The sequence below is a fragment of the Perissodus microlepis genome, chromosome 1, assembly GCF_051167445.1.
Source record: "Perissodus microlepis isolate ML-2025 ecotype Zambia chromosome 1, ASM5116744v1, whole genome shotgun sequence".
Taxonomy (NCBI): Eukaryota; Metazoa; Chordata; class Actinopteri; order Cichliformes; family Cichlidae; genus Perissodus; species Perissodus microlepis.
Genome location: NC_140461.1, coordinates 37949755 through 37977367, shown reverse-complemented (window position 1 = coordinate 37977367; position 27613 = coordinate 37949755). Strand labels below are relative to the sequence as shown.

The 27613-nt window shown below is 40.1% G+C and overlaps 1 protein-coding gene across 3 annotated transcripts in view; it reads right to left on the bottom strand.

The window, feature by feature from the left end:
• The window catches only part of LOC146394232 (multiple epidermal growth factor-like domains protein 11), a 243083-nt gene that overhangs the window by 186182 nt on the left and 29288 nt on the right, over positions 1-27613 (bottom strand). For 2 of the 3 annotated variants that reach the window (XM_084922899.1, XM_084922887.1), the window contains exons 2-3: positions 3884-3989; positions 25-168 (exon numbers count right to left, since the gene is read on the bottom strand). In XM_084922899.1, the coding sequence (XP_084779025.1) occupies positions 25-140 (116 nt within the window). In that variant the 5' untranslated portion in view covers positions 141-168; positions 3884-3989. The remainder of the gene's footprint in view (positions 1-24; positions 169-3883; positions 3990-27613) is intronic. The other variant, XM_084922893.1, reaches the window with a different exon arrangement.

Below are 27613 nucleotides of genomic sequence, written 5' to 3'. Positions count from 1 at the left end.
AGAGACTCAATTGGGGAAACGTACCTCTCCCAGTGGCTGCACACATTGGGATCATCGGGGTTTAGGGGTGACACCAGGGAGCTCAAACCGCTCAGGCTGAGCCACAGGAGAGCTTGGGGAGAAACTCCATCGGTACCCATCGTCCTCCTCCTCCCTCGGTTCCTCCTTCTGTCCTCAGGGAAGGAAACGAAAACAGTGAGGAACACGAGTTCACCATTTATACTTTATGTTTTGATAACTTTTAACACGTCTATGCTGCTTTTTATCTCTTCTGCACTGGATTTCAAAGGATATTTTGAGAGCAACAGTTATAGAACACTACCAAGTTTAACATTTTTTAAATACATAACTGGCAAGTGTATATAATCTGCAGTCATTTCCACCCAAAATTTCAGATGATGTCATTCAACTAGCTGAGGCCCAAATACATGGTGGTCTCAACAGCTCACTGTAACTGTGTAACTTACAGATAGCAATAGCTTGTGACACACAAAGTGAATTTTAATATTTAAGGAGAATAATGGTGTAGTTCTGAGATTTTCCCTCCACCACGTACAGGGTTACACAAAACCACCCTCGTAATGATTTTTGCTGTGCTTGTTCTGAATCTTTGGAGATTGAATTGGGGATAAAATAGGCTCGTCTTAGCTGGGCTGGCTTGTTATAGCAATGGCAGAGAAACATGTTCAAATGAATGGTAAGTAGCATATTGAGCAGAATAAGAACAGGTTTTCTGGGGTATAGGAAAGCTAACCCTCCTATTCAACGAGCAGCAGGGATTCCTGTAAGGAAGCCCATAAAGCCCAACAGTAACATATATAAATCAATCAAAAAAATGCTTTCTCAAACCCTAATATTGGATATAATAGGTAAGATATACTGGTGTCTTCTGAGTGTTTGACTTGTAATTTCACTTTAAGCATGAGAAGGAGAAGACAGACACATAAAGAAAGGTTACTGTGTTACTGTAGCTCAGCGTTTTCACATATGATTACATAAACAGTCAGTTGGATTTGTATCATTCAACTCAACTTTAACAAAGAGATTCATGAAAAACTTCAGAGACACTCCAGTGGCTGATTTTGCATGAGCAACCATGCTTTGTATTTGCTCTAAAAACACCACAACTTCTTGTCTTTATGTATTTATGTATGAAAGTGAACATCTACCATTCACTCTTCCCTCTAAACAAAAATGCTTTGCATTAAAACAGACTTTGCAACTGTTCAACATATGATTATTTAAGAAGTGTGTTCAAACTAGTGTAAAGTGTAATTACGATAAATATTTGTGACACGTGCTGAAAAACTGACACATGCCAGAACGACAACTCGATGTCAGATTCAGTGGACACAAACAAGAAAAGCACAACGAGGAGTAAATACTAACATTTCTTAAGATGAGAACGATATAACAATCAATTCACAAGGTAGCTAAAGTTGTGTTTGGGGCGATCCACTGTAATTTTCTGTACAGCACGGGAAAGACAGATGAATACATATCAAAAGAAAAGAGCGTAGAAATGCAGAAATCTCCTGTACTATGCAAAATTAAATAGTAGAGCAAGCTTGCAATGCTGAGAACGCCATTGAGGAAACGCAACAACTCATTGTAGGGTTGTGTGTCTGTCACTACAACCATAAAGGAAACTGTCAATTATTCCCTAAAAATGCAGAAATTGCAGAATTTCAGTGCCCATAAATTACACTAACAGTAATTTAGTGTAATTTCTCACAGCTAGATGTATCACCTTTGTTATGCAATGGTACAATTCAATGCAAAAAAAAGAATATCCAGCACAATGATTACCACGAGTTTTTCCTGTCAGTCTAAATTCTTAGCAGCCTGAGAGGATGAACGTCTCCACCCAGGAGCCTACATCCTCTGGGTGTTTGCACAATTAATGTTTTCTGGGAGCATTGTTGATGGCAGCTGTGGGATGATAGTGACATACAATTCAACAGCAGACCCTTTCCTCATGACATCAGGCCTTTTCAGAGGCGCACACACTGACAGCCCGGGAAAATCACAGTGATGATGAATGGATAAATGAGTGATGGAGGTGTTGCAAACCAATTTCTCCCAGCCACCCTGTCATGTAAAAGAATGACAATTGAATGTTCGTTTGTGGACAACTGGTGGAGCGTTCCCATTAGTGTGATATGAGCCGTGCCATGAGAAGATGCTGAGAAGTCAGACAAGCAAGTTTGTGTTTTTTACAGGTGTCTGCTTTGTGGACATTGTTGCAGACAGCTGTGACTACACCGAAACAGTGAATAATGAATGGACAGTGATGATATTAGTTTAATGTCCACAGCTACATCACTCACATCCGAGATGGGACAAATTGGTCGAGTGTAATAACAAGAAAAACATACAAACTTAAAAATGGATGAAACAACAAAGCTACCAGTGATTAAAAGACAAGGTAACTAGCTTTTCTTCCCTGGTGCTGTTTTCTTTTGTAACATGGAGAGCACAGACACCTGTTCAGTAGAAGTGACTCTCATGCTACATGGGTCTGTCACCCAGTTTATTCCCTTCTGTGCTTTATAATCCCTCCATCATTCTGCTGGTAACATTACAGAAAAACACATAAACCCACTAATTACATTTTGTTATTCCTCATTCCAAATGGAATCAATTCATTTCACACTAAACTCCATAAGTTTTTTTTAATTGCTTAAAATTGTTGCAAACGTATTAAAAATAAAAACAAAAATATAACACGTACATAAGTATTTCCAGCCTTTGCCATGACACTCAAAATTGAGCTCAGGTCCATCCTGTCTCCACTGATCACCTGTCAGATGTTTCACCTGTGACAAATCCAGTTGGTTGGACATGATTCGGAAAGACATCTTTCTAAATAAGGTCCCAGAGTTGACAGTGCATGTCAGAGTTCAAACCAAGTGATGAAGTATGAGAAACTGTTTGTAGACCTCCAGTACAGGAATGTTTCAGGACACAGATCTGCGGAACGATGCTGAAACCATTTCTGCCCTAAGCACACAGCCAAGAAAACAAAGGAGGGCCCTCAGGACCACTCTGTGAATATCCTTGAGTGGGCGAGCCAGAGCCCAGACTTGAACCTGATTGAACATCTCTGAAGAGATACGAAAATAGCTGTGTGCTCCCCATCCAAAATTAAAGTGCTTAAGAGGATCCATAAAGGAGAACAGGAGAAATTGCCCAAAAAAGGGATGTCAAGCTTGTAGCATCATACTCAAAAAGACTTGAGGGTGTAACTGAAATTGGATTTTACCCCCCCACAAAACGTGATTATCCAGAGTAAAGACCAGGCAGCAGAGCAGAGAGTGGCTGGCCTCTCTTAGAGATGCGGTGAGGAGTTCTCTGCTCAGGCTGCTACTCCCGCGACCCGAACCCGGATAAGAGGCAGAAAAAGGATGGATGTTTGTCCTCAAATATAAAAAGTACTGAAAAACTGCTGTGTAGTGATACTGTGTGTCTTGATAATATTTTATACTCCTTTTCTTTACCAATATAGTGTGCTTCCTTTCACTTTACATTAGGGCAAGCACAAGGAGTCCTAAAGCAGTCGATCAATAAAGTATTGATACAGGAACCAATACAATATATTTCCATACTGGTATTTTATCCTATCCCATAATGCCAATGCTTATATGTGGCAAAGGTAAACATGACCCAGACCAATCAATATACAGAGCACACACATGACCTCTAACTCTGAAAGCAACCAACACACTGTTTAAGCCATTAGGAAAAGTTAAAGTATTTCTATTTTAATATAGACCCAAAGCTAAACAAAAAATAGCATAACAAGGGTTGAATTTTAAAGTATTGCCTCATTAGATTATTACAAATATCAGAATAATGAAGTGGTACCTATGGTGCTGCTTACCTTGAACAAGGTTGGGTGTGATGGATGGTGAAATGCTGTCAAACAGATTTCTATTACAGGAAAAAATGACCCACTATTGGAGGATGGTGAATGGACCTCAGAATGCCTGTTTTAAGACAAAGACATAAAAAAACCAAATATTTATTAAATAAATGAAGTTGAACAGTGAGAAGAAGATTTCATTCATTTCCTTCTAGGAAAACAAGAACAGAAAATGTATGTTCTTGTATGCTTTCACTGGATGTTTCGTCTCTCACACTTTAGTTTTATCCAAGTGCTTCACCACAACGTCTTAATCATCACCTTGTAGTCAAATGCACCTAAGGACACCAAAACTGCAGAGAACTCACTTCCTCTAATTAATTCAATTTCAGCAGATACATTCGAGCTTCCATCTGATATTCCTTAGGATTAAACTGTAAGATAAGTCAAAACCCTCAGACATTCAGTCAGCAATAGTTTTACCTGAGCTCTGTCATATTTTATCAGTTTTATGAACATTAAAAAACATCAGAACCAAAGAACTACAGTAATGTGAATTAGAATGTGTGTCTGCAGTAAGGCGGTGTGTGGATATACAGAGCTATGGGATCGTTTGACACACTTTCAGTAGATTCTTATCCCTCATAAAGCACCGTCATGTAGGTGTCTGATCAGCGCCGAATTCATTCTCCACACATCCAGCAAGATTTATATAGATTTGTCTTCAGCCAAAGGTACAGCGAGGAGTCTTAAAACAAAATGAATGGGTGTGCAGAACAGGATCGACTCCACGCCATGAATAAGATAGCAGCTAGTGGCAATGGCTAATAACAAAACAATAATGCTAATGCTAGAGGTAGATGGAAAACGTTATCAGCCCTGTCCTGCCTATAGTGTTCATTTAATAGAATAACACAACAGTGTCTAATAATTTCTGTTTCTCTTAAAGTACTAGATTGAAACTGTGAAATAGTCTACCAGGAACTAGACAGAACCCTAAATTATAAACTGAATTTCATCTGCAGTAAATATACAACCTTTTTGGACTTTTTAAACTACCTAATATTTGTACAACTAGGATTCCACTGAACTATCAGAAAACTGAGAAGCTAGCCGGGGCATCGATACTCGTGGCTATGTAACAACATTGTAATAGCCATTGACGGATTCTTGTTACTTTAATATGATATACGCACACATACACACACCCACATCATGATACTGGTACTCAAAGTGTGTCAGAAGAAAAAGTAGTGTTCAAGACAATGTCTTTGTGCATCTACAGGAAGTCTGTGAGGGGCTGCTAAGAGAAAAACTGTGGTACTGCATGAGGAAGTCAGGAGCGGCAGAAGTATGTGAGGCTTGTGCAGGACATGTATGAGTGGGGTGTGGGGCAGGAGTGACACATGGGTTTAAGGTGGGAGTGACTCTGATTGGTCTGGTTGATAGATGAGGTCAAAGAGGAGTCTAATAATTATGTTTTTCCTTCTTTCATCCCTTTGTATGTGATACGCCTTGATGATGGATACCCAGTAGGATTGTCTTATATGCATCATGTTCCCTCCATTTAGGCTGGAATTAGTTTGATGTTTAAAGGCACACAGTGATGGAAAAACAACAACAACAAAAGGAACAAGCCTGTTTTGAAAATGTGAGGAGCAGAAAGTGTGCAAGGCGTAGAGAACATGAGGGTAGATGAGTTTAAATACCCAGGCTGAACCATCCAAAGCAAAGGACTGTGCATAAGAGACTTAAGTATTATTATGTGAAAGGGATGGTTAACAATGATGAACAAATGATTTGATGCCCCCTGGTACCCCAATCCAAAAATCACGAGTCTAAAGTAATAAGACAGAAAACATGATATGCAAGAGAAAGAGAGCATATTTCTCCCGACTTGGTTTCTCTTCATTGGCTCACTGTTACATTCAATTCCATTTAAAATCCTTCATCTCACATACAAGGGCTTGAATAATCAGGCCCCATCTTATTTTAAAGGTCTCATAGTACCATATCACCATGATACCACAATTCACTCAGAAGCTGCTGGATACTTGTGGTTCCTCTGGTATTCAAAAGTAGAATTGGAGGCAGAACCTTCAGACGCCTCTTCTGTGGAACCACCTTCCAGTTTTGGACTAGGGATTTTGATCAGGTGATCCTGGACCCTCCTTTAGTTATGCTCCAATAAGCTTAGGCTGCTGGGGGCTTCCCACGATGCATCGAATATATTCAATGGGGAAGCCGGTACCGGTCCGTGAGTCGTTTGGTTCTGGGCCGTGAGAGTTGAGGCTCGGGTGTGAAATTTATGGTTTCAGGGTTTTTATCATTAACTGGGTTTCCCTGGGTCTTTTCCCGTGTTGTATTTGTGCGTCTTTTTTTGAAAGAAATATTTACCAGAGAGCATTAAGGGGCAGAGAGGAGGATGTTACTCTCAATGTTGTTGGCGCATTTTTGGAGGACGCTACTAATAAAGTTACACAATTACACAGTGAATTCGTGTTTATTATTATATTTACAAAATACCACAGTTTTGGTCGAGGTTGTATTATTTTATTTTGTTGTATTTATCAGCGACACCTTAAAGGCCGGTCCGTGAAAATATTGTCTGACATTACACCGGTCTGTGGTGGTTGGGGACCGCTGGCTTAAATGCACAGAGCTGTGGCACGTTTCCCCATGATTCTCAAAACGTCATATCGAGTGCTGCAGCTTCAAAAGCTGACATGAGAACTAGTTTAATGGCAGCAAATTGAAGTAGCTTTTTTCTAATTGTTGCACTTTAAAATTAACTGAAAAAAAAGTGAAAACGACTCAATATATTGGTTTGGTTTTGGAAGCATCTGCACTTTAGTTCTTAAATCTTCTGCATAATACATTACTGCCTTTTTTTCTGTCAGTGACATCTGTTGGCTTTGTTTTCAGTGGTTACTGTTTCTCATAACGACAAACTCAAAGTGACAGAAAAATCAATAAAAACACTGTTTTATTGTTTTGTAACAATATTTCTCCAGCCTTGATGAATGTCTCATCATGAGCGTTTTCAAGCGCAGCGCTGTCAGATAGTGAGGATACACAGAGTTGCAGAGAAGACTTACAGACACTAGTATTATGAGTTTATAGAGGAAGTGGGTCTGATTTATTATGCAGCACTGGGGAAACATACAGGCATACACTGAAAATCACAGCTATATTTAGAGGTTTTCTAAGGATTATATTGAGAGACACATGGCAGAAACACTCGTGTGTCACACATCTTTGTTCGTTTGCCATCAGATTCTGTAGCGTACCTTTAAAACACATAATTCGAAGACGCTGATCCTTATTCACCAAGTTTTTTGTCTGTTTTTGTCTGCTGCACCTGAAGCATTTACAATCCATCCAGAGGACAACATTTGAGGTATGTTTATGATTTTTTTGATTTTTAAATGACCCAATTTTTAAAAAATGAAGAAACACTGGAAGCCCAACTCCCAAAACACAAACTGGGATCTCTGCCTGAAGCATCCATATAACTGTAATACCTGTCAGCATCCTGAAGTTCACATCCATGAGTAGTCAGAGGTCATTAGTAAATTTTTACCAGCCACAACAGCATAGCTGGTGTTGTTATGTTCATGGAGACACGCATCTGGAGCAGGAATTCACGTAATAATGTTGTAATGACTCGAGTTGTCATCAATCAGTATATTGAAGGGTGTCATGGCTGGTGCAATTTCATAGCAAGATCATCTCTGGCTATATAAGTACTCAGTATTCCTGGGTCGAATAATAGACATTTTTGAACAGAGTCCTCATTTTGATCTGAACTACACACCTGTAAAGTTTTCTGAATGTATCTTGCTCAGCGGCTCTGCAGAGACGGGGAAACAAAAAGCACAGCAAGTGTCTTCAGGTTCACGTTTTGTCTTAAGGACACACAAACACAAAGTAACCAGCTCCACTATTGTGACTGGTGAAGACAGTTTATTATGTTCTGTATCATAGTTCTGTGCCTACCAACAATCTGTCAGGCTGCACACAAACCAACTCAAGTTGCAAAGTATTAAATATTGATTAAAAAACAGCTTTCAAACAAAACAATTTCAATTCGGTCTGGAATGTTTTCCAATTATGGTGAAACCATGAATGAATGTCTGCTTTTGACTTGTGATTTTTACTTCTTTTTTATTCTAAAAATTCAAGTGGGACCTTGGTGGATTACTTTGTATAGATCAGTGACGACAGGGTTGAGGTTGTAAAAGCTGTGTATGCAGGTTTTTGTGGAGCATGAAATACAAGCAGGTTTTTATTGGAAAGAAAGAAGATTCTGTTACTGTAACTAGAGAGGAAACATTCACAGAAGAACACAGGAATCTTACGACTTTCATTTACTTAGCTGCACACAAACCAAACACGTATTTCACAGTTTCACATATATTTTACAGAACACAGCTGTTACTTTACTACGGACAAGGATTAGGGCCACTGGAAAAAAATCTGAGAAAAAAGTCAGAATTCTGAGATTAAAATCAGAATTCTGACTTTTTTCTCAGAATTCTGACTATGTATATATATATATATATATATATATACTTTGCAGGAACCCTTTATAGATATATATGACATAAGTACTCTAGTTCAGCGGTCCCCAACCCCTGGGCCACGGACCGGTACCGGCCCGTGAGTCGTTTGGTACCGGGCCGCGAGAGTTGAGGCTCGGGTGTGAAATTGATGGTTCTCGGGGTTTTTAACGTTACTTTTTTTATCGTTAACTCGGTTTCCCTGGGTCTTTTCCCGTGTGTTATGAATACATCTTCTTTTTTTGGTACCGGTACTGAATTTGTTTTGTTGTATTTAGCCGTGACACCTTAAAGGCCGGTCCGTGAAAATATTGTCGGACATAAACCGGTCCGTGGCACAAAAAAGGTTGGGGACCGCTGTTCGAGTTAACATAGACTAAATGTTCCTTCCTCAGTGTTCGCTCCTGGTCCTTCACTGTTAATTGTTATCATTGCTATTACTTTATTATTATCTCTGGGTGTTCCAGATTTTAATAATTCTCGCTTCCTGTGTTGTTTTGTTATCTTTCGTAGTCATTTGTCTCCTGTGCCTTGCTTTTAGTTTTGCGCCCTTTGTATCATTTCCTTTGTTCTGTTTAAGGTTATTCTTTAATGTCCTCTTGTGTGCTCCCTGTTCTCCAAAAAAGTTTGGAATTTGCTGTTTTATTTTGCTCTCTGTGGGTACTCTGCACAGTTAGGTTTTAGTTCAACCTTCTGGTTTCTAAATGCATTTTTATGCCTTTCATTCTACACTTCATGGCAGATCACAAACGCATATGCAAAAGTTGTTGCACAATAAAATGCAGTTTTAAAAAACATGCACAAACTTCCTGTTGCAAACTCCCACTGTTTTACTGTTTTTATTGGTGATGTGTAAAATATACTGTAAAGTCCATATTTAGTCACTGATTATTAGTGACTAGTCCAGGGGTCAACAACCTTCCACATCCAAAGAGCCATTTGGACCCGGTTTCCACGCAAACGAAAACACTGGGAGCCGCAAATACTTTTTGAAATCTAAAATGAAGATAACACTGTATATATTGTTTTTTACCTTTATGCTTTGTGTGAACAACTAAAGTAAGTAAGTAAAGTTTATTTATTAAGCGCTTTTCACAGCCAGGCAGTCACAAAGCGCTGTACACAAATATTAAAATAAACAATACAATCAATAGACATTATACACAATGTAAAAGATCAAATGTACATAATGTAAAGAATATAAAATACGTAGATCAACAAAAGGCTTGTTTGAACAGAAAAGTTTTTAACTGCTTTTTAAAAGAATCCACGGAGCAACTAAGGTGTGTTGCTTATGAAATCCATGAAGTGCTACCGAGAAAATTACATTTTATTTATGTAATTAACACATTTTGAACTCTTAAAGAAATATAACAAAAGCAAAGACACCCAGCTGAACTAAAATCATCCAGCAAACAAAAACTGCTGTGAGCCACCCTCATATCGCCTTTGGGCTTTTGGAGCCTTGACCTGACTTTTAAAAAGTAATTGGAAAAAAGCACTATGCTGCTAAAAGATGAAAAATAGATATTTGTACAATTCTGCCTAAATATGTATTTTACCAGGTTAATGTGTGTGGCGGGGCGTGGTTTGCAGCGCTGCTGCAGGGGAGGCGGACGCACCTGAGCGGCACCCGCAATCACGCCTCGCCGCCTTAACGTCTGCGCTATCTGTGCTGTTGTTGTTGGTGTGTGTCGGGTTGTGAGCTGCAAAGCTACAGCCGGCTGTATGCGTACAACAACCGTGTGTGAAAAGTGGTCAATAAAGAGATGCTGAAAAGCTTGTTCATGCAAACATCGTCAGGTCTGTCGCGATATGTTTACAATGGGACTTCTGCTCCTGAACCTCTGCGCACAGCGTCTGCAAATCGGGGCTGTACGAAGTCACTTTCATCTTTAGGCAGGACTGTAAGCTGTCATCTGTGAGGCGTGAGCGGTGTTTGTTTGTAACATAGTTCACGGTGGAGCTGCTGACATAATGTGGATCCGAAGATCCATAACTGGCCTACCTGGGGTTGAAAGTCTCGATAAATGCACGCCGTTTCGTACACCGGCTTCCGCGAGTGTGACGCTTATTTTGAGCGATGAAAAAATAATAGAATATAATTATATTTTTATATTTCAATATCACAATAATCTTCCAATTTAGAACTACAAGTTAAAAAAGAACTAACATAAATAAAATGCACTTCAGCTAAATACTTCTAATTTAATTTTCCCAAACCACGCAGAGCCGCAGTATAAGCACTAAAGAGCCGCATGCGGCTCCAGATCTAGACGGATATCTCTATCCATATCACTCATGGGAGGGGTTGCCTCAATACAAATGATGATAAGAAAAAGTTATTACTATTATTATTATTACTACTAATTTTATTTTAATGTACAACATGTGTTAAAATACACAATATTTTATCTACATTTAAAACTAAAATAAATGCACAGAATATTTTTTTACAGTGTCTAGCTACAGTGCAATATGCACTGCACTGTACTCACATGGATTCATGTGGATTTTATGAGGCTGCAGCAGTTTCACAACTGCAAGCAAGAAGCAAAAAGCACAAACACAGCTCAAGATTCTCAAACCAGGATTAGGCTACGTTCAGTGTTGAATCTAGGACAGGTCTGTGTGTGCCTCTGACAACTCAAGCGTGCACAATGTTTTGTGGACTCATGATGTAAAAGTGGAAAAAGCATACTAACTGATAAAGAGAGACCTTGTAGCATTTTTTGAAATAGAATTTCTTTGAGCAAATAAAAATAAAATCATGTGTCACATGCCAACCATTGTATTTGACTTTAAACTGTAAATTGACATTGAATACTTAATTAAAGTTCACATGCCACCAAAAAATTTTGGGATGAAGTTTAATTCTCTCAACACAAAGAGAGTTCGTCCAGAAGCTGTGTTCAAAGCCTGCTCCTAAATAAAGGCTGTTTTTTCAGCTCCAAGTGAGAGTAAAGACAGAGTTGGACCCCTGAGTAGGAGATGAGTTTGTCTCAATGTTTTCTAGGTGTTTCTGTCTTTTCTGAATTTCCCACGATAAACTATTTCTGCCATTGCCTGACTCTATGCTTTGTTTAAATACCCTGTTCTTTTTACGTGTTAATCTTTAAGTAAAGCTCGCTCGTTGTATTTTTCCATACTGCTTACTGTGTCTTCTTCTGGGTCTTCTTCTGTGGACTGCCACAGCTCCCCTGTGATTGAAACTTACAGTTTCCTGACAGTGAAAAAGACCAGTCAGCGGTCTTCAAGGGCTCTTTGGAGACTACTGGTACTTGGTAATTTAAAGTCAAATGATGGCAGAGCAGCACACAGTTTACTACTAGAGAAGAGATGCTTTTATGTTGCAACAGCAGCAAGAATTAAAAAGCTAAACTACTGTCAGCTACCTAAATGACACAACCTAACATCCTTGGAGGAGAGAAATATTCAAAATCAATACGAGCATGAAACGTATTTCACAACTAGAAACTTTTGTTCAGAAAAGAGATAAGACTTGTTTGTTGATAATAATATTATTAATTGGGCATTTTTACTCATCAGCACTGTTAGCAGTTCGCTTCAGCTCTGCATGGACCGTCTCACCAAGTTCAAAGCTGTAGTTTAAAAAATAATACACAGCTTTTACTATGATGGTGGAGGTGGTGTGTGGTAACTAAAGTGACCTACGCAGCCCGTCCTCTTCCTCTGTCGCTGTGCCTTTAAGTGCTAAATGCTCAACTGGCAATTCATCAATCTGTGAAATCACCCTAATCCACCCAATCACCCTTCATCTCGCCTTGATCAATGGTCACCTATAGACGAAGGAGAGCTAAGGATGGAGGGGGTGGTATTGATGGTGATGGAGCCCGGTCAATAAATTGATCACTTTAAGTCCCTTCTATCTTTAAAACCCGCTGCTTTTGTTGATTAAGGGGTTCTTGCATTTCACTGCAAATGGATTTCAAATATTAGCTCTTATTAAACTTGCTAAACAGGCTGAACAACAGCACAGAAATCTCTATAGGTCACACAATCAACAACATGAGGAATATATCCATCCCTCTGGTGATCCTCTAATGAGCAAAATTACTTGAGGGGTAGACAAATCCCAGGAACAAAGTTCCAAAGACATCCAGCAAATGACCGCTTCAACAATATCCTTCTTGACCTCATAAGAACTTCTCAAGATAATATACCAGGCTATTATTTTACATCACTGCATCTTGATGAAGGTTTCATCAATGAAGGAATCAGTGAGTGTTTAATTATGGCAGCAAGATTTTCAGGAAAAAAAATACCCCAAAAAGTCTTTTCATAGGCTGAGGTTTTATCCTTTGGCTGTTTTCAATTATTTCCACCTGAAACAGCTACTGGCTGAAACAGCTGGTAACACTTCCAAAACTGCAGGGCCAAAAGAACGACCCTGGAGTCGAATGTTTCGGGTCACAGACATCACAGGCTGCAGTGAGATTTAAAAACACTTCAGCATAAACTGAGAATTTTAGCTCTGTCAAAGCTTAAACTAGTGAGTGCATAACAGGCTTGTAACAAAGTAAGCCAGTAACCCTGATGTTATTGATCACATCCAATTAGAAATGAAGCACAACACATTTTCTGCAGTATCAATATTTAAGTATCAGTTGCACTTTTTCGCCCTCTTTCCTTATTGGTAGTAAGCACCCGCACACACACACACACACACACACACACACACACACACACACACACATCTGTGTGACATTGTCTGAGGTTTTCGATCAAATTAAATCCCTTTTATTGACACGTCACATTACTGGGACACTGGTTCAGCACATGTGAGTGAGTTTCTTGTGTGCAAGCTTCACAAGCAACAGACGTGTGCAAAATACAAGAAACATAAGAAACAAAGCAAAATATAAGAACAGGAATATGAGAATTATAAGAATAAATAAATGTACAAATATAAGAATGTATGCACATTATTGAATATGTCAAGTAAACTTCACAACCTCAAGAGCTCAGGCTTTAGATGAGCTTTAGATAATGTACATATTACAGCCTTATTATACTTCTTATGTCTTAAATGGTGAAATTTATTGAATATTGAGATTTTTGAAGGTGTTGTCACAATATAACTAGAGAGAGACTGCCTGCCTGGTTCTGGGACTTGAAGGATGTGGTAGGAATCCAATTTCTCAAGTCAATATCAGCTTCATAACAGTGAGGCCAAGAGAAATGTCACCTGACTGGAAACTCTACAGTTTTATCTGAGCTTGATTAGTTTTTATCTGCATGCTCCTCCCATAAGCTTTATTCCATGTATCACAGTCAAAGGTGACATTGTTGTCATGATCACTTCATCCTGTAAAACAAGGTGGGATGGTCCTCCTTAACAAAGATTAGTTTGCAGTATGCTTCTGATTTGACGTTACATTATAAGGCGACGCCACAGGACTGTGTGCCATTCATGTGGACAAAATCTGGTTCTATGCTTCATGCAAATGGAAAAATATATTAAGAAGCATTGTCTCATTCATAAATAACAGTTTTAAATTGCCATATTTATGTATGTGCATGCATTTTTTAATTTGTGATATGGTAAATGGACTCTACAGGGCTTTCTACTCTCAGCGAGCACTCGGAGCACTTTTTACAACAAGCATCATTCATCCAATCACACGCACTTTCATATAGGCATTTTTTCTATACCCAAGTGCCACACTCAGATGGACGCATCAGGGGAAACTCAGAGGTTAGTAGCTTGTTGCAGGATACGCTGACATGCAGACTAGAAAAGTTACCAGTTCCAACTGGTTACTGACCTACTCTTCCTCCTGAGTCTCAGCTGCCCCAATATGCATAATGTATATATTTTTATTATACATCCATGTTTCTGGCTGACCCCTAAAGTGACCAAAGAAAAAGAAGAAAAGAATCACAGCAGAATTTACCAGAGTCATTTATATAATTCTCACAGTTCATTTGGTCTTTGGGACATTTACTTTAATTTAGTGTATAATAAGTCATAGGAAAGCCATTGTTTGTAGCTCACTTTCAGTATCAAGGACAATGGAGTAATAGCTTCTTAGAAATAACACAGCATGCAGGGCAGAATCAGAACAGTGAGTGAGTGAAAAGCATCTGTCATCTATGTAAAATGCAACACAATAAAACATCACAATGCCCTAAACTGGCACCGTAACACTGAGATAACCTGCTCCATCACATTTGAGAAATTCTGCTAGCGAAGCTGCATAAATACAGCCGGTAAAATGTTCTACACTGACAGCAGCTGACAAGGTTAGGAGACTCTGCCAGTGTCATTTCTCACACTCTTCTTCAAATATAATTCTTGAAAACATAAACACTGTCTCAGGTTTTACGCTGCTCTGCTCTTCTTCAGACTCTTAATATGGTGGCACAGAGTGTTTGATTATTTTTTAATTATGTTACAAATAAAGCCTGCCCTCGCAACATCATTCACTGAGAAAATTCACTTGTTACTGAAGCACAAGGGTCAGAAAGAAAAAATGAATCAGAAAAATAACAAATAAAATATTAAATAAGAAAAAAGGTGTATAAAGAAGGCAAAATACTATACTATGTACATGTGGTTTCTATATATATATAAATACAGAGGGTGCTATTGGGAGCAATAATGCATTCACATGTATGTTTTAGACAGTTTAGCTTGGCTAACATCTTCCTCTCATCCACCTCCTCTATGAAGTCAGGGTGACTGGCCAGTAGAGGACTCTTCAGTCTATTAAGCCCTTTCTACTTTTAAATTGGGCTTAAGGTCTGGACAGGTCACCAGTCTGTCGCAGGGCTAACTCATGGATAACCACACTCACACCTATTTAGTGTTTTCAATTAACCTAACCCCACTAACTGCATGTCTTTGGACTGTGAGAGGAAGCCAGACTACCCGGGGAGAACCCAGGCAAACACAGGGAGAACATGCAGACTCCACACAGAAAGACCCCGGCCTGATGCTGGAATTGAACTCAGTACCTTCTTGCTGTGAGGCAACAATGTGAACTGTGCTGACAGGATTTTGTATTTAATCACTAGTTATTTATCACTGCTACTCTTCTTCTTCCTCACTCCCGATCACAGCTCTGCTGGATGCTTCTTCCTCTTAAAAAAGGGATTTTTTTCTTTTCCACTATGCTTGTTCTTGAGTGTCAATAATAGAATATAGTTGGTTGAGGTGACTGTTATTTGTGATTTGGTGTCATATAAATAAAACTGAATTGAACTGACAGCTTTGAGCTAAATGCACATTGCAACATGCTGGGAATGTTAGGAGCTGGGTTCTGGTTATGTGGTGTTTTTGTCTGTATGTTTTTTGGTGCCTCCCTTTTTGTATAGGTAGGCGGGGCAGTGAGTCACTGAACCTGGCACACTTGTTACTCATCAGATGCTTTCCTCAGAAGTGTTCTTTAGGAGCTACCTGACAGAAGACTAGTGTCGGAGTATTGGCGTTTTTTGGAGCGTCTGAAATTCTGCCCCTGCCTGCTGGAGCCCTTGGATTATTTCTGGTGACTGTAAGGAGTTTTGTTTCCTCCCTAGGATTTTGCCTCGACTGGTTTGTTTTCCGTCTGGAGGTTTTGGCATCAAACAGTACCAAGTAAGCTCTCCAACTCTCTGTAAAGTTTACTTTAAGCTTTTCTCGGTTATCGGGCAAGACCCTCCTAATTCTCGTCCCTCTCCTTTTTTAGATCGAGTGCACTACCTGTGTGTGTTTTCGTCACCTGCACGTCCTGGCTCCGCGTCCCCATTCATACACTGTTGTATATATTTTGTCCTTGTAAATACCTCCCCCTCACTGTAAATAAACTGTCTTCACCTCAACTCTGCCTCCGTGCGTTCTGCTTCCTGGGTCCATCTGCATTTGCCATAACAGGCAATGATCATGTTATCATTACAATGTTTCGCTTAGGGTTAACTGTACAATTAAGAATGCTTGAATGTAAGATGCTATTTTGACATGTCGCTGCTGCTAGATTGTCCAGACATCGTTTAGTCTAGACTAAAATTAAACAGAATCAACCAGACTGCTCTCAGACGCATTTGGCCAAAGATGTAGTCACATACTGATTAGCACACCAGGTAATCTGACAGATTTCAGTAGGCACATGTTATTGTCTAAACTAGACATTGATATTGATATTGATATTGATATACCTTTATTAGTCCCACAAGGGGAAATTTCATAAGGCTGCCGACCTATTGCACGCAATGGCGGTGCCATCTTACTCTCCGACCATACATACATTACACAAAACATCACATGGGGAAGACAGGTCAGAGAGGTATAACAATGGAAAATGCACCACATGAGGAAAGATAAGGAGAAAAAAATAACTCCCTCCAGACTGAGCTCCAACAGGGAGATCAGTTTGAGAACAGAAAAAAACACCTCTGCACATGAAAAAACTCTTAATACACCAAAGAAACACATGACAAGCAACAGGGGGGGGTAAAGGGTGAGCGACAGCCGATTTAGACAGTACATCCGGGCCTGCGTGCGCTGGTCTCCTTGATCCACCGTCAGCATCGGAAGGGAATAAGCGTCAAAGGCGTTTGGAAAGGGAGGGGGGGATGAGTGTGTGCATATCAGTGTATATGTATGTGTGTGCGTGTCCAGAGTTCAGCTGAGACAGTGTCCTTCGCCCCGCCAGGCTAAGTCAACAGTCTTCCAGCCAACACAGGTGGCCTCGCATGGAATGGGAAGGAACAGACTAAACACAGTCGTTATCAGGGTGTTTTTGTTCAGCTCCAGCCTTGCGACCGCAGCTGGCACCGAGAGGGTATCCGCATGAAGTGATGGTGCTTTTTACTTTAGTGCGAACAGCTCATATGAATTTCAAAGCTGCTCTAACAGTCCAACACTGGTCTCTCAATCTCCCGTTGGAGAGCCGTGAGCTTTCTATGATGTTATCCAAACTTACGTTCCGTGATGTTGTCATTCTTTTTGCTCAAAGAGCAGGTTCTGAGAACTCACGACCGCAGTGCACTTCCCCAAGATGTGATCGAATTTGCGCTCAAAGGTGTTGTTCGAGCTAGCCCCTCCAGATGTAATCCAGTTTTTCACTCAGAGGTCTTGTTCTGAGTGTTCACAGCAGCCGTGCGTTCTCCAAGATCTTCTCCGTGCTGCACTCAATGAGCCCATTTTGAGAAACTCACGCCTCTCCCATCATTCCAATCCCAGCGGGCAGCCTTGTGGGGGTTTGAACAGCCGGTTCCGCTTTCTTAATTCTTCGATAAGCCAGGGCCAAGCCAGCTCCGATCAGCCAGAACCCTGTTACCATGGTTCTGAATAGGTAGACATCTTCAGCACTCAGGCTCACCCAAGCCCAAACTTCTCGTTGAGAAAGGGGTGTCAATTGCATTTAGGGACCAGTTGATCCAATCCATAATTCCTCTTTTAGGTTTTAGAGAACAGACTGTGAGAGAGTGTTCCAGGGAAAAGTAATACAAAAAACACGAGACTAGACAAGGACACAAGAGGCTAAGCAGGGAGAGGAGGAGGAGGAGGAGAAAAGTGTGACCGCCTTCGTCAAGAGCAAGAGCAGAAAAAAGCTTGATATTACAGGTAAATTCTAGTATCATCAGTGGTGTAGGACTCATGAAAGGATTTGCCATGTAATTTTAGCTATTCGTTTGAATTTAATCTGATTTGTTTTTCTCCCCAAACCTAAAATTAGTTCAAATGAAACCAGTAAGTGAAAGCAAAACTCAAAAACACAAGATTATACCACAAGTCCCATTTAGCTGCATGTTCATACAGTGCTTTATTCTATACACAGTTTGCCACATCCAACAATTTAGAACCAGTTAACCTTACATGTATCTTACTGGGTGGAAGCTGGAGTAATTGTGTGTGAGGCAGCGGTGCTAAGAAATGCATCACTGTGCTGCTGGTTCACTGTCCACTGCATTATAAAGTGTGTAAACCTGTTGTCAGAAAAAAAGAGTCTTTGGATATTGAACTATTAACCCTCGTAATGTCCTCCTGATCGCCATACTCCTTTTGTCCTCTGGGGTTAAAAATTACCCCCAGGACAACACGAGGGTTAAATGATCCAAATAATTTTTTTAATGCTTTGTGAGTTCTTTATATTATAAAATCACAAGTCAAATATCTCACTTGTATTAGTGTTTCAGCTCCTCCTTTACTAAGCAACCGGATTTTCAAAAATAGCCTCCTTAAAATAGCCACTGAACATTTGACGCTTTGGTCAATCTTAAAGATTAGTGTACAATAGCACAGTTACCGTTTCCGTCATGCTTTTGTATGGGGATACAGTTCAACTGAAGTATGTTGTATGTAATGTTAGGTGTGCAGATATGTGTTAAAATTAAACAGCAGATCACAGGTCACCTACTAACCAGAAGGTAACCAGAAGGTTGGTGGTTCAATCCCAGTTTGCTCCTGTCTGCATGCCAAATATCCTTGGCCAAGATACTAACCCAAAGTTGCTCTCTGATGCATCCATCGGAGTATAAATGTGTGTGAATGTTAGATAGGAAGCACAAAAAATGCTTGTGCAAATTGTTGAATGAACAAGTTGTGTAAAGCGCTTTGATAGAGTAGAAAAGCGCTAAAGAACCAGTCTATTTAGCAAAATTTCATATATATGTAAATATCTAAAAAATGCATAGAGGAGTCACTGTTTACACCAGCCTTAAGTGGGGTACAGATTTTCTACCATTTGGAAAAAGAGTATCCCCACGAGACAACAGTGCGCTGAGAAGGACAAACAGACCCAGATTCTGTAAAACAGACTGCACAGACAAAGCCTTAATATTTAAATGTACCAAAACACATTAAAGCATTAAAACATTGTCTAGTTTTAACCAAAATACTAAGAGATGTCTAAATGCTTTAGTGTTTTAAAGCAAGTGTAAGTCTGCATGATGAAAGAGGCTCTGACTGAAGGTGGATATTTATAGATGATTTTTGCAGCTTATCTTCTGTTCATATGCTCAATTAAGCCCATTCAACATAACAGTGTTTGTACTACTGATGGCAAGTGCTGTACACCAGTAATGGTTCCTGTGGGAAGCTACAGCATCATCGTGACACAGTGCCATCTCCTTCTTCTGCTCCCAGTTTGATGCTTTTTCCGGTGATTTTACCGACACTCAGGTTGGTCACAGTTCTGCATGTCAACACAACGAATTTTGGCCAGTCTTTCAGTTTTTCCATTCAAACGTATTGTTTTGTCTTGAACCAGTCTTAAAGCAATGTTTTCTGCTCATGAATAACTTTTGCATCTAAAGTCGGTTTGTGAGTGTCACACAGGGTGAATTATTACAAATCTGAAGTGCAGCGTGAACAGCTCTGTCCATTTTGCAGCAAACTTTGTGAACACTTGAAGGTCTTTTAAGTCCTTGAACTTCCAACATTTAATCAGCTGAGCAAATCAGCTTTGCACATCCTATACTCACTCAGTGTGATGTGATTACCACCACTGCCTTCACATCATACGTCACAGTTACCTACAATTTAAAATTTTTACACATTTGCATCCTTTGGCCTCATGTTTTATATCCTGCTTTTACAAATTTGAGGTCTGCAGGTATATGGCAAATAAATTACTCATATAATATGTTTCCAACTGGAGAGGCAGCGTACTATACACAGATCATTTCTATGCTGTTCCAAACAATCTAATTTTTACAGGTTAAAGCAAGAGAAATATAAGAAAACTCAAACTGAAGTGCAAACAGACAGTTTGTACCATCACCGCTACCATCATGACGAGAGAAAAAAATCCCCTCAATAATTGACCTGCTTCTGCAGATGACATATTGAGCATGATCAGTATGATGCATTAATGAAAACATCCAATCTTTCCAAATATCTCGCAGTGTTAATTTATATACAAACTAGTACACATCTCGCAAATGAAAACAGGATCAATGTACAATACTGCATAATGAGCACAAGCTGTATAATGACTGCTGCTTACTTTTCTTTTGAACGTATGCCTGAATGAGGTTGCGGTCTGCAGATCATAAATAGTTGATGTGGTCTTAGTCTCACACATACACAATAAGGAGTTGCAGAAACACGGGTGCCCCAGTTTCTGCTTTTCTATTATGGAGACTGTCTCTTGACCAAAAATACTGAAGTGGACTGAAAGAGGCGTGGGCAACTTAAATCAGAACGACACATTTGGCAAAGGCTGGCAACAGTGACTGATATCACCTGTGTCTATGACATATGGCCCAGAACATAAAGTGATAAAATCTCAGAGACCATCAGCGCAAGTGCTCTACACTGCAAGTTCCACCTTCTTTGTTATGCTACTGTATTTAAATCAGAGCACGCATCCCAGACTTAAAAGGTATTTATGTCAAAAGCTATAGAGAAGGAGGTGAAGGCGATGAAGGCTTTTATCAAGGTCTGCAAGTACAAACAACTGATGCAAACACTTGACATCCCAGCAGGAACTTTTCCCACAGGAGTGCTGCAATGCCAGCTGTGTGAATCATGAGTGAAGCCTGTCAGGCAACGGAGCCACTGTGAGGTATTTGTGAAACCCAGAGACCCATAGATCACACAGCTCACTCTCTCTAATCAGTCAGACAGGCTGGTCCCCACCCTACCCACGTTAACATTGATTAGAAGCATAAGTATGGTGCTGATTAAGCACAAAGCTTTAAAGGTTCAATCAGGAATGTATCTTATCATATAGATTTTATGTAAAGCTGCATAGTATATCGTAAAGCTATTTGACTTTGAGTTCTTGTAGAATACCACTTTGGAACTTCCCCAGCTGATTATAACCTAACATGACCTAGAGGTCAAATTTAGCACTTTTAGACACAAATCTTGCCCAACAAGTCATCACAAAAGGCACAATCACAATACACTCATTTAGCATTACACCAGTAATCAATTGATGAAATTCATTTTGAGTATTTATTTGGTCTTTTAGACCTGATTCCTACAGATCGGTCGAAGAGCTCCCAACATTAATTAATGCTTCAGTTTTAAATATCATCAGCCTATCTTTCTTAATATGCTACGTACCACATACCTTTAGGGTAGCAGTAATTAAAAAGCCATCACTTCACCCATCTGTCTTAGATTATTTTAGGCCAATCTCCAACCTTCCTTTTCCTCTGCAGATGATCAGTTTCAGAGCTCATCACAGCACAGAAACAGCTTTAGTGAAGGTTACAAATGATCTTCTTATGGCCTCTGACAGTGGACTCATCTCTGTGCTTGTCCTGCTAGACCTCAGTGCAGCGTTCGATACTGTCGACCATAATATCCTATTAGAGCGATTAGAACATGCTGTAGGTATTACAGGTACTGTGCTGCAGTGGTTTGTATCATATCTATCTAATAGACTCCAATTTGTACATGTAAATGGAGAGTCCTCTTCACACACTGAGGTTAATTATGGAGTTCCACAGGGTTCAGTGCTAGGACCAATTCTGTTTACATTATACATGCTTCCCTTAGGCAGCATCATTAGAAGACAGCATAAATTTTCACTGCTATGCAGATGACACCCAGCTCTATCTGTCCATGAAGCCAGATAACACACACCAATTAGTTAAACTGCAGGAATGTCTTAAAGACATAAAGACCTGGATGGCCGCTAACTTTCTGCTTCTTAATTCAGATCAAACTGAGGTTATTGTACTCGGCCCTGAAAATCTTAGAAATATGGTATCTAACCAGATTCTTACTCTGGATGGCATTACCTTGGCCTCCAGTAACACTGTGAGGAACCTTGGAGTCATTTTTGACCAGGATATGTCCTTCAACGCACATATTAAACAAATATGTAAGACTGCTTTCTTCCATTTGTGCAACATCTCTAAAGTTAGAAATATCCTGTCTCAGAGTGACGCTGAAAAACTAGTTCATGCATTTATTACTTCAAGGCTGGACGACTGTAATTCATTATTATCAGGAAGTCCTAAAAATGCCCTGAAAAGCCTTCAGTTAATCCAAAATGCTGCAGCAAGAGTCCTGACAGGGACTAGAAAGAGAGAGCAGATTTCTCCTGTATTGGCTTCCCTTCATTGGCCAGAATTGAATTCAAAATTCTGTCCTCACATACAAGGTCTACAAAGCAATCAGACGACGTCTTATATTACAGACCTCATAGTACTGTATCAGCCCAATACAGCAGTTCACTCTTGGACGGTTGGTTTGCTCGTGGTTTCTAGGCTATTTAAAAGTAGAAAGGCGAGCAGAGGCTTTCAGGCAGCTCTTCTATGGAGCCTGCTCCCAGTTTGGATTCAGGAGATAGACACCCCCTCTACATTTATGATTAGGCTTAAAACTTTCTTTTTTTTGCTAAAGCGTTTAGTTAGGACTGGATCAGGTGACCCCAAATCCTCCCTGCTGCTTATGTTGTAGGTTTAGGAATTACCCCTGGCTACTTTTTTCAATAATGCAGTTTTGGTAGAACTTTGAATAAACATTCACTGCAGAGGATGCCATGCATAAAAAGGGCTAGAATAAGGAATCATATGTTATGGACCTTTAAACGATTGCAGCTTTATAAAAATAAAACCGTTTCAACATCTGCAGTAAATCTGCATTTTGCAAATAATAATGCACAATTTAGGTGAAGGGTGAAAGAAGTCTAATGCATTCATTCCACTCAACATGCAACATAAAACAGTTATTAAAGCCCAAACAGCATCCTGCTGTTGTTCCAAATGCTTGGTAACACATTTGACCATGAAAATAACAAAGCTTGCTTACTATAGCCCACTTCAATTCTTCTTTACAATGAGGAATAACGAGAGTCTAATCCTCTTTTTTAGGTTTCAAAGTGATAGGTTTGTAGCTTAAACCCATTCGCTGGAACGTTCAAGACTATTCAGTTACACAGCAAAAAGCATTAAACACCAAGTAGGCAAAGTTCTTTGTATTACTCATGCATGAGGGAGAGAACCACGACAAGCGCCGTTCCTTCGCTTGACCCCAGTCGCTCTCGTCCGCTCCCCCGTAACACTACTCTTTATTGAGGTTACATGAATATACACAGGTTCATTAACATATGACGTCTACATACAAACAAAGAGTACCTTGCCTGTGCGTTGTGTAAGTGTGTGTGTGTGTGGGGGGGGGGGGGGGGGGGGGGGGGGGGGGTCAGAGTGTGGCCCCATAACCGACTTCCCTAAATCTGCTGCCTGGAAGTCCAGCAGTTCATCTAAACCACAGGTGTCGAACTCCAGGCCTTGAGGGCCGGTGTCCTGCAGGTCTTAGATGTGTCCTTGATCCAACACAGCTGATTTAAATGGCTAAATGACCTCCTCAACATGTCCTGAAGTTCTCCAGAGGCCTGGTAATGAACTAATCATTTGATTCAGGTGTCTTGACCCAGGGTGAGATCTAAAACCTGCAGGACACCGGCCCTCGAGGTCTGGAGTCCGACACCCCTGATCTAAACAAAAGGCACTTAGACTAAAACAGACATGGATACGTTTATCCTACCATGAAACAATAAGAGAAGGTACGACCTCTCCCATGCTCCCAGCATGTGGGTGTGAATGCCAGAGCACTCTGGAATGCACACAAAGTCTTTGCAGACTATTAAGGATCAAACCTCTACCAACATGACATTGATTATACAACTCTAAGCATAAATGACAATCAACAATACAAATCTAACACAAAGCACTAAATTGTTTTCAAGCAAACAGCACAGAGGCCTTGGACTGTTGAGTCTAAGTTGGAGTTAAGATAAAAATTACAAGTTCAGTTTTTACATTTAATAGTGAATGTAAAAACTTAGATTAGAAATATCCTGTCTCAGAGTGACGCTGAAAAACTAGTTCATGCATTTATTACTTCCAGGCTGGACGACTGTAATTCATTATTATCAGGATGTCCAAAAAACTCGCTAAAAAGCCTTCAGTTAATCCAAAATGCTGCAGCAAGAGTCCTGACAGGGACTAGAAAGAGAGAGCAGATTTCTCCTGTTTTGGCTTCCCTTCATTGGCTTCCTGTTAAATCCAGAATTGAATTCAAAATCCTGCTCCTCACATACAAGGTCTTAAATAATCAGGCCCCATCTTATCTTAATGACCTTGTAGTACCATATCACCCTATTAGAGCACTTCGCTCTCGCTCTGCAGGCCTACTTGTTGTTCCTAGAGTATTTAAAAGTAGAATGGGCGGCAGAGCCTTCAGTTTTCAGGCCCCTCTTCTGTGGAACCAGCTTCCAGTTTGGATTCAGGAGACAGACACTATCTCTACTTTCAAGATTAGGCTTCAAACTTTCCTTTTTGCTAAAGCATATAGTTAGGGCTGGACCAGGTGACCCTGAATCCTCCCTTAGTTATGCTGCAATAGACGTAGGCTGCCGGGGATTCCCATGATGCATTGAGTTTTTCCTTTCCAGTCACCTTTCTCACTCACTATGGCTACGTTCACACTGCAGGTCTTAATGCTCAATTCCGATTTTTTGATCAAATCCGATTTTTTTGTCTGCTCGTTCACACTACAAATAAAATGCGACAGCAAACGCGCTCTACTGTGAACTCTCAAAGCGGCCCGCATGCGCAAAAGAAGATGTCACATACAACGCGCTCTGTTTAGACCCAGAGCAAACAGTATTGTTTGACTGATGGCCCTTAATATAAAGACTTCGGACTTCACGTTTCCCAATTTTTGCTTTAAGTTATTTTGTTATGTACATAATAATGTAGATAACCTAATAATGATCCTTATTGCTGTTTTAGAGGAGCGGTGCTTCAAAGGATAGCTGCAGATTTCTGTCAGAATCTACAGATTATGCAGTACAAATAAAATGTTAACGTTTCTCCAACGTTGTCCTCCCAGCAGTTTCACCGGATGGCCAGGAAGCGTTCGCGATGTCTTATCGGGCGCTGATAACTGGCGTCTGTCTTGTGTCAGTGACATAAAAGACGGATTTAATGCGACTTGACCATTCACACAGCAGTCGCTTTCTGAAACATCGGATATGTATTGGATTCAGTACCGCATACGAAAGTGACCCAGATCGGATTTGAAAATATCGGATTTGTGCCGTTCACACTGTCAGACCATGATCGGATATGGGTCGCATAGGGTCAAAAAAATCGGATTTGATGCGCTTTCGCCTGCAGTGTGAACGTAGCCTAAGTGTTAATAGACCTCTCTGCATTGAATCATATCTGTTATTAACCTCTGTCTCTCTTCCACAGCATGTCTTTATCCTGTCTTCCTTCTCTCACCCCAACCAATCACAGCAGATGGCCCCGCCCCTCCCTGAGCCTGGTTCTGCCGGAGGTTTCTTCCTGTTAAAAGGGAGTTTTTCCTTCCCACTGTCGCCAAAGTGCTTGCTCATAGGGGGTCATATGATTGTTGGGTTTTTCTCTGTATCTATGAAGCGCCTTGAGGCGACTTTTGTTGTAATTTGGCGCTATATAAATAAAGTTGAATTGAATTGAATTGAAGTTTGCATCTGTCCAAAACAGATCACACAAGGACTCCAACTGTGGAGAAAAAGAAAGTGGTCAAATTTACTTTGTAATGGTTTTCCAAACTGCAACACAGCAAATACAGACATCACCTCGGACTAATAGGCTTCAGTGAACATTTGCAGAAGCTTTGAAACATGTACAGCATGCAGACTCTGCTGTTATGGGCGGAGCTTTATTTGTTTTATAGACGTCAGCTTTTGATTTTTCTCACAGAGATGCAGGTTTTATTGTATGATGGGTTTATCTTTCCCTTGGCCTCACTAATTTGACCTCATGCACTGGGTTGTGTTTGGGCTGACCTAGCATAAAATAAATTCATCTCAGTGTTGTTGTTGTTTTTTTGTTGCTTATGTTAGCTTTCCATTACTCTGTGCTCTGTTTATTGTTTTGGTTGCTTGCTTTTGGTTTTACAGTTTGCTACATTTGCAAACAGCCAGACCCCAACACATTACAGCGGTCAGCTCAGGTCTAAAGAACTAAGGGAGGAGACATGGAAGACAGTATAAAAAAATCTAAGAAATAATTTTCCTCATTTGTTTTAATCATCATACAATTTATCGTATTTGCAGGGCAAAATGGTAAGAAAGAAATTTTTTGGATCATTTCATGAAACCCAAACCATAAACTTGCAGAATTAGCCATCTCCAAGTGTTGGCTTTATTGCCAGTATGAGAATAAAATAGCAGGTAAAATGTTATATGGTTGGATACGAGGCATTTTTGGACCCATGCGCTGTTGTTTCAGATCCTGGATCAACAGTCCCAAAGGCAACACTAAAGGAGTTCAACATGTCTAAACTTAACAGGTGTCATATTTCTACCCTAATCAGAATTTCATCAGTGACGAAGGATGGCAGTTTTGTAATTGGTCTATCCTCGACATGTCTTAGTTTTGTTGTGAAGGCAAACATCATCTGAAAATTAACTGTGACACAATGTCTTTGTTTTATGTGCTAATTTACACATTGATTATTATCTTCTGGCTCGTGGTCGACTGAACAGAGCTGGGTAGAGACTCGTTTTTGGTTAGTGACCGACACAAAGAGAGTATGATCCTCCTGTGGTCTGCACCGACATCACCCTCATTAAATTGACTTGACTGAGGGTTGGTAAAATTATGTGTTTTGGCACATGCACTCCAGCCCTAAAGTTTTGTCTTTACTCTTGCAGATTCCTGGTATTGAGTCTTTGAGATGTCTGACTGAACCAGTGTAAGACCAGCACAGGTAATTATTCAGAGAATAATAATGTCCGCTGCCTGCTGCATGCTTTCCCCATGTGCAACTACTGCCCCAAACCAAATTTAGTGCAGTAATAAAACTGTAATAAGATGGGCACAGGGCAATAATAGGGTTATAGAAAGTTATTACCACTGATTCAACTAGTGATATCAGAGTAAAATACAATTAATTAGGGGGTGACATGGTGGTGCAGTGGTTAACCCTGTCCCTGTACAGTAATCTAGTCTAATCCAGTCTGTGGGGTTGCATGTTTTCCCCGTGGGTTTTCTTTTCCTCCCACAGTCCACAAACAAGCATGACTTTAGGATAAGTTTTGGTTCTAAACTGCATATAGGTGTGAATATGAGCATGAATTGTTGACAGTCTGTATGCACTGGTCCTGCGGCAGATTGGTGACCTGTGCAGGGTCAGCTATTTGCATAGTACAGGTAATTTACTGGTAACTGGTGTTAACATCCTAGCAATAAAATGCTAATATCTACACATTTTGAATATACTGGC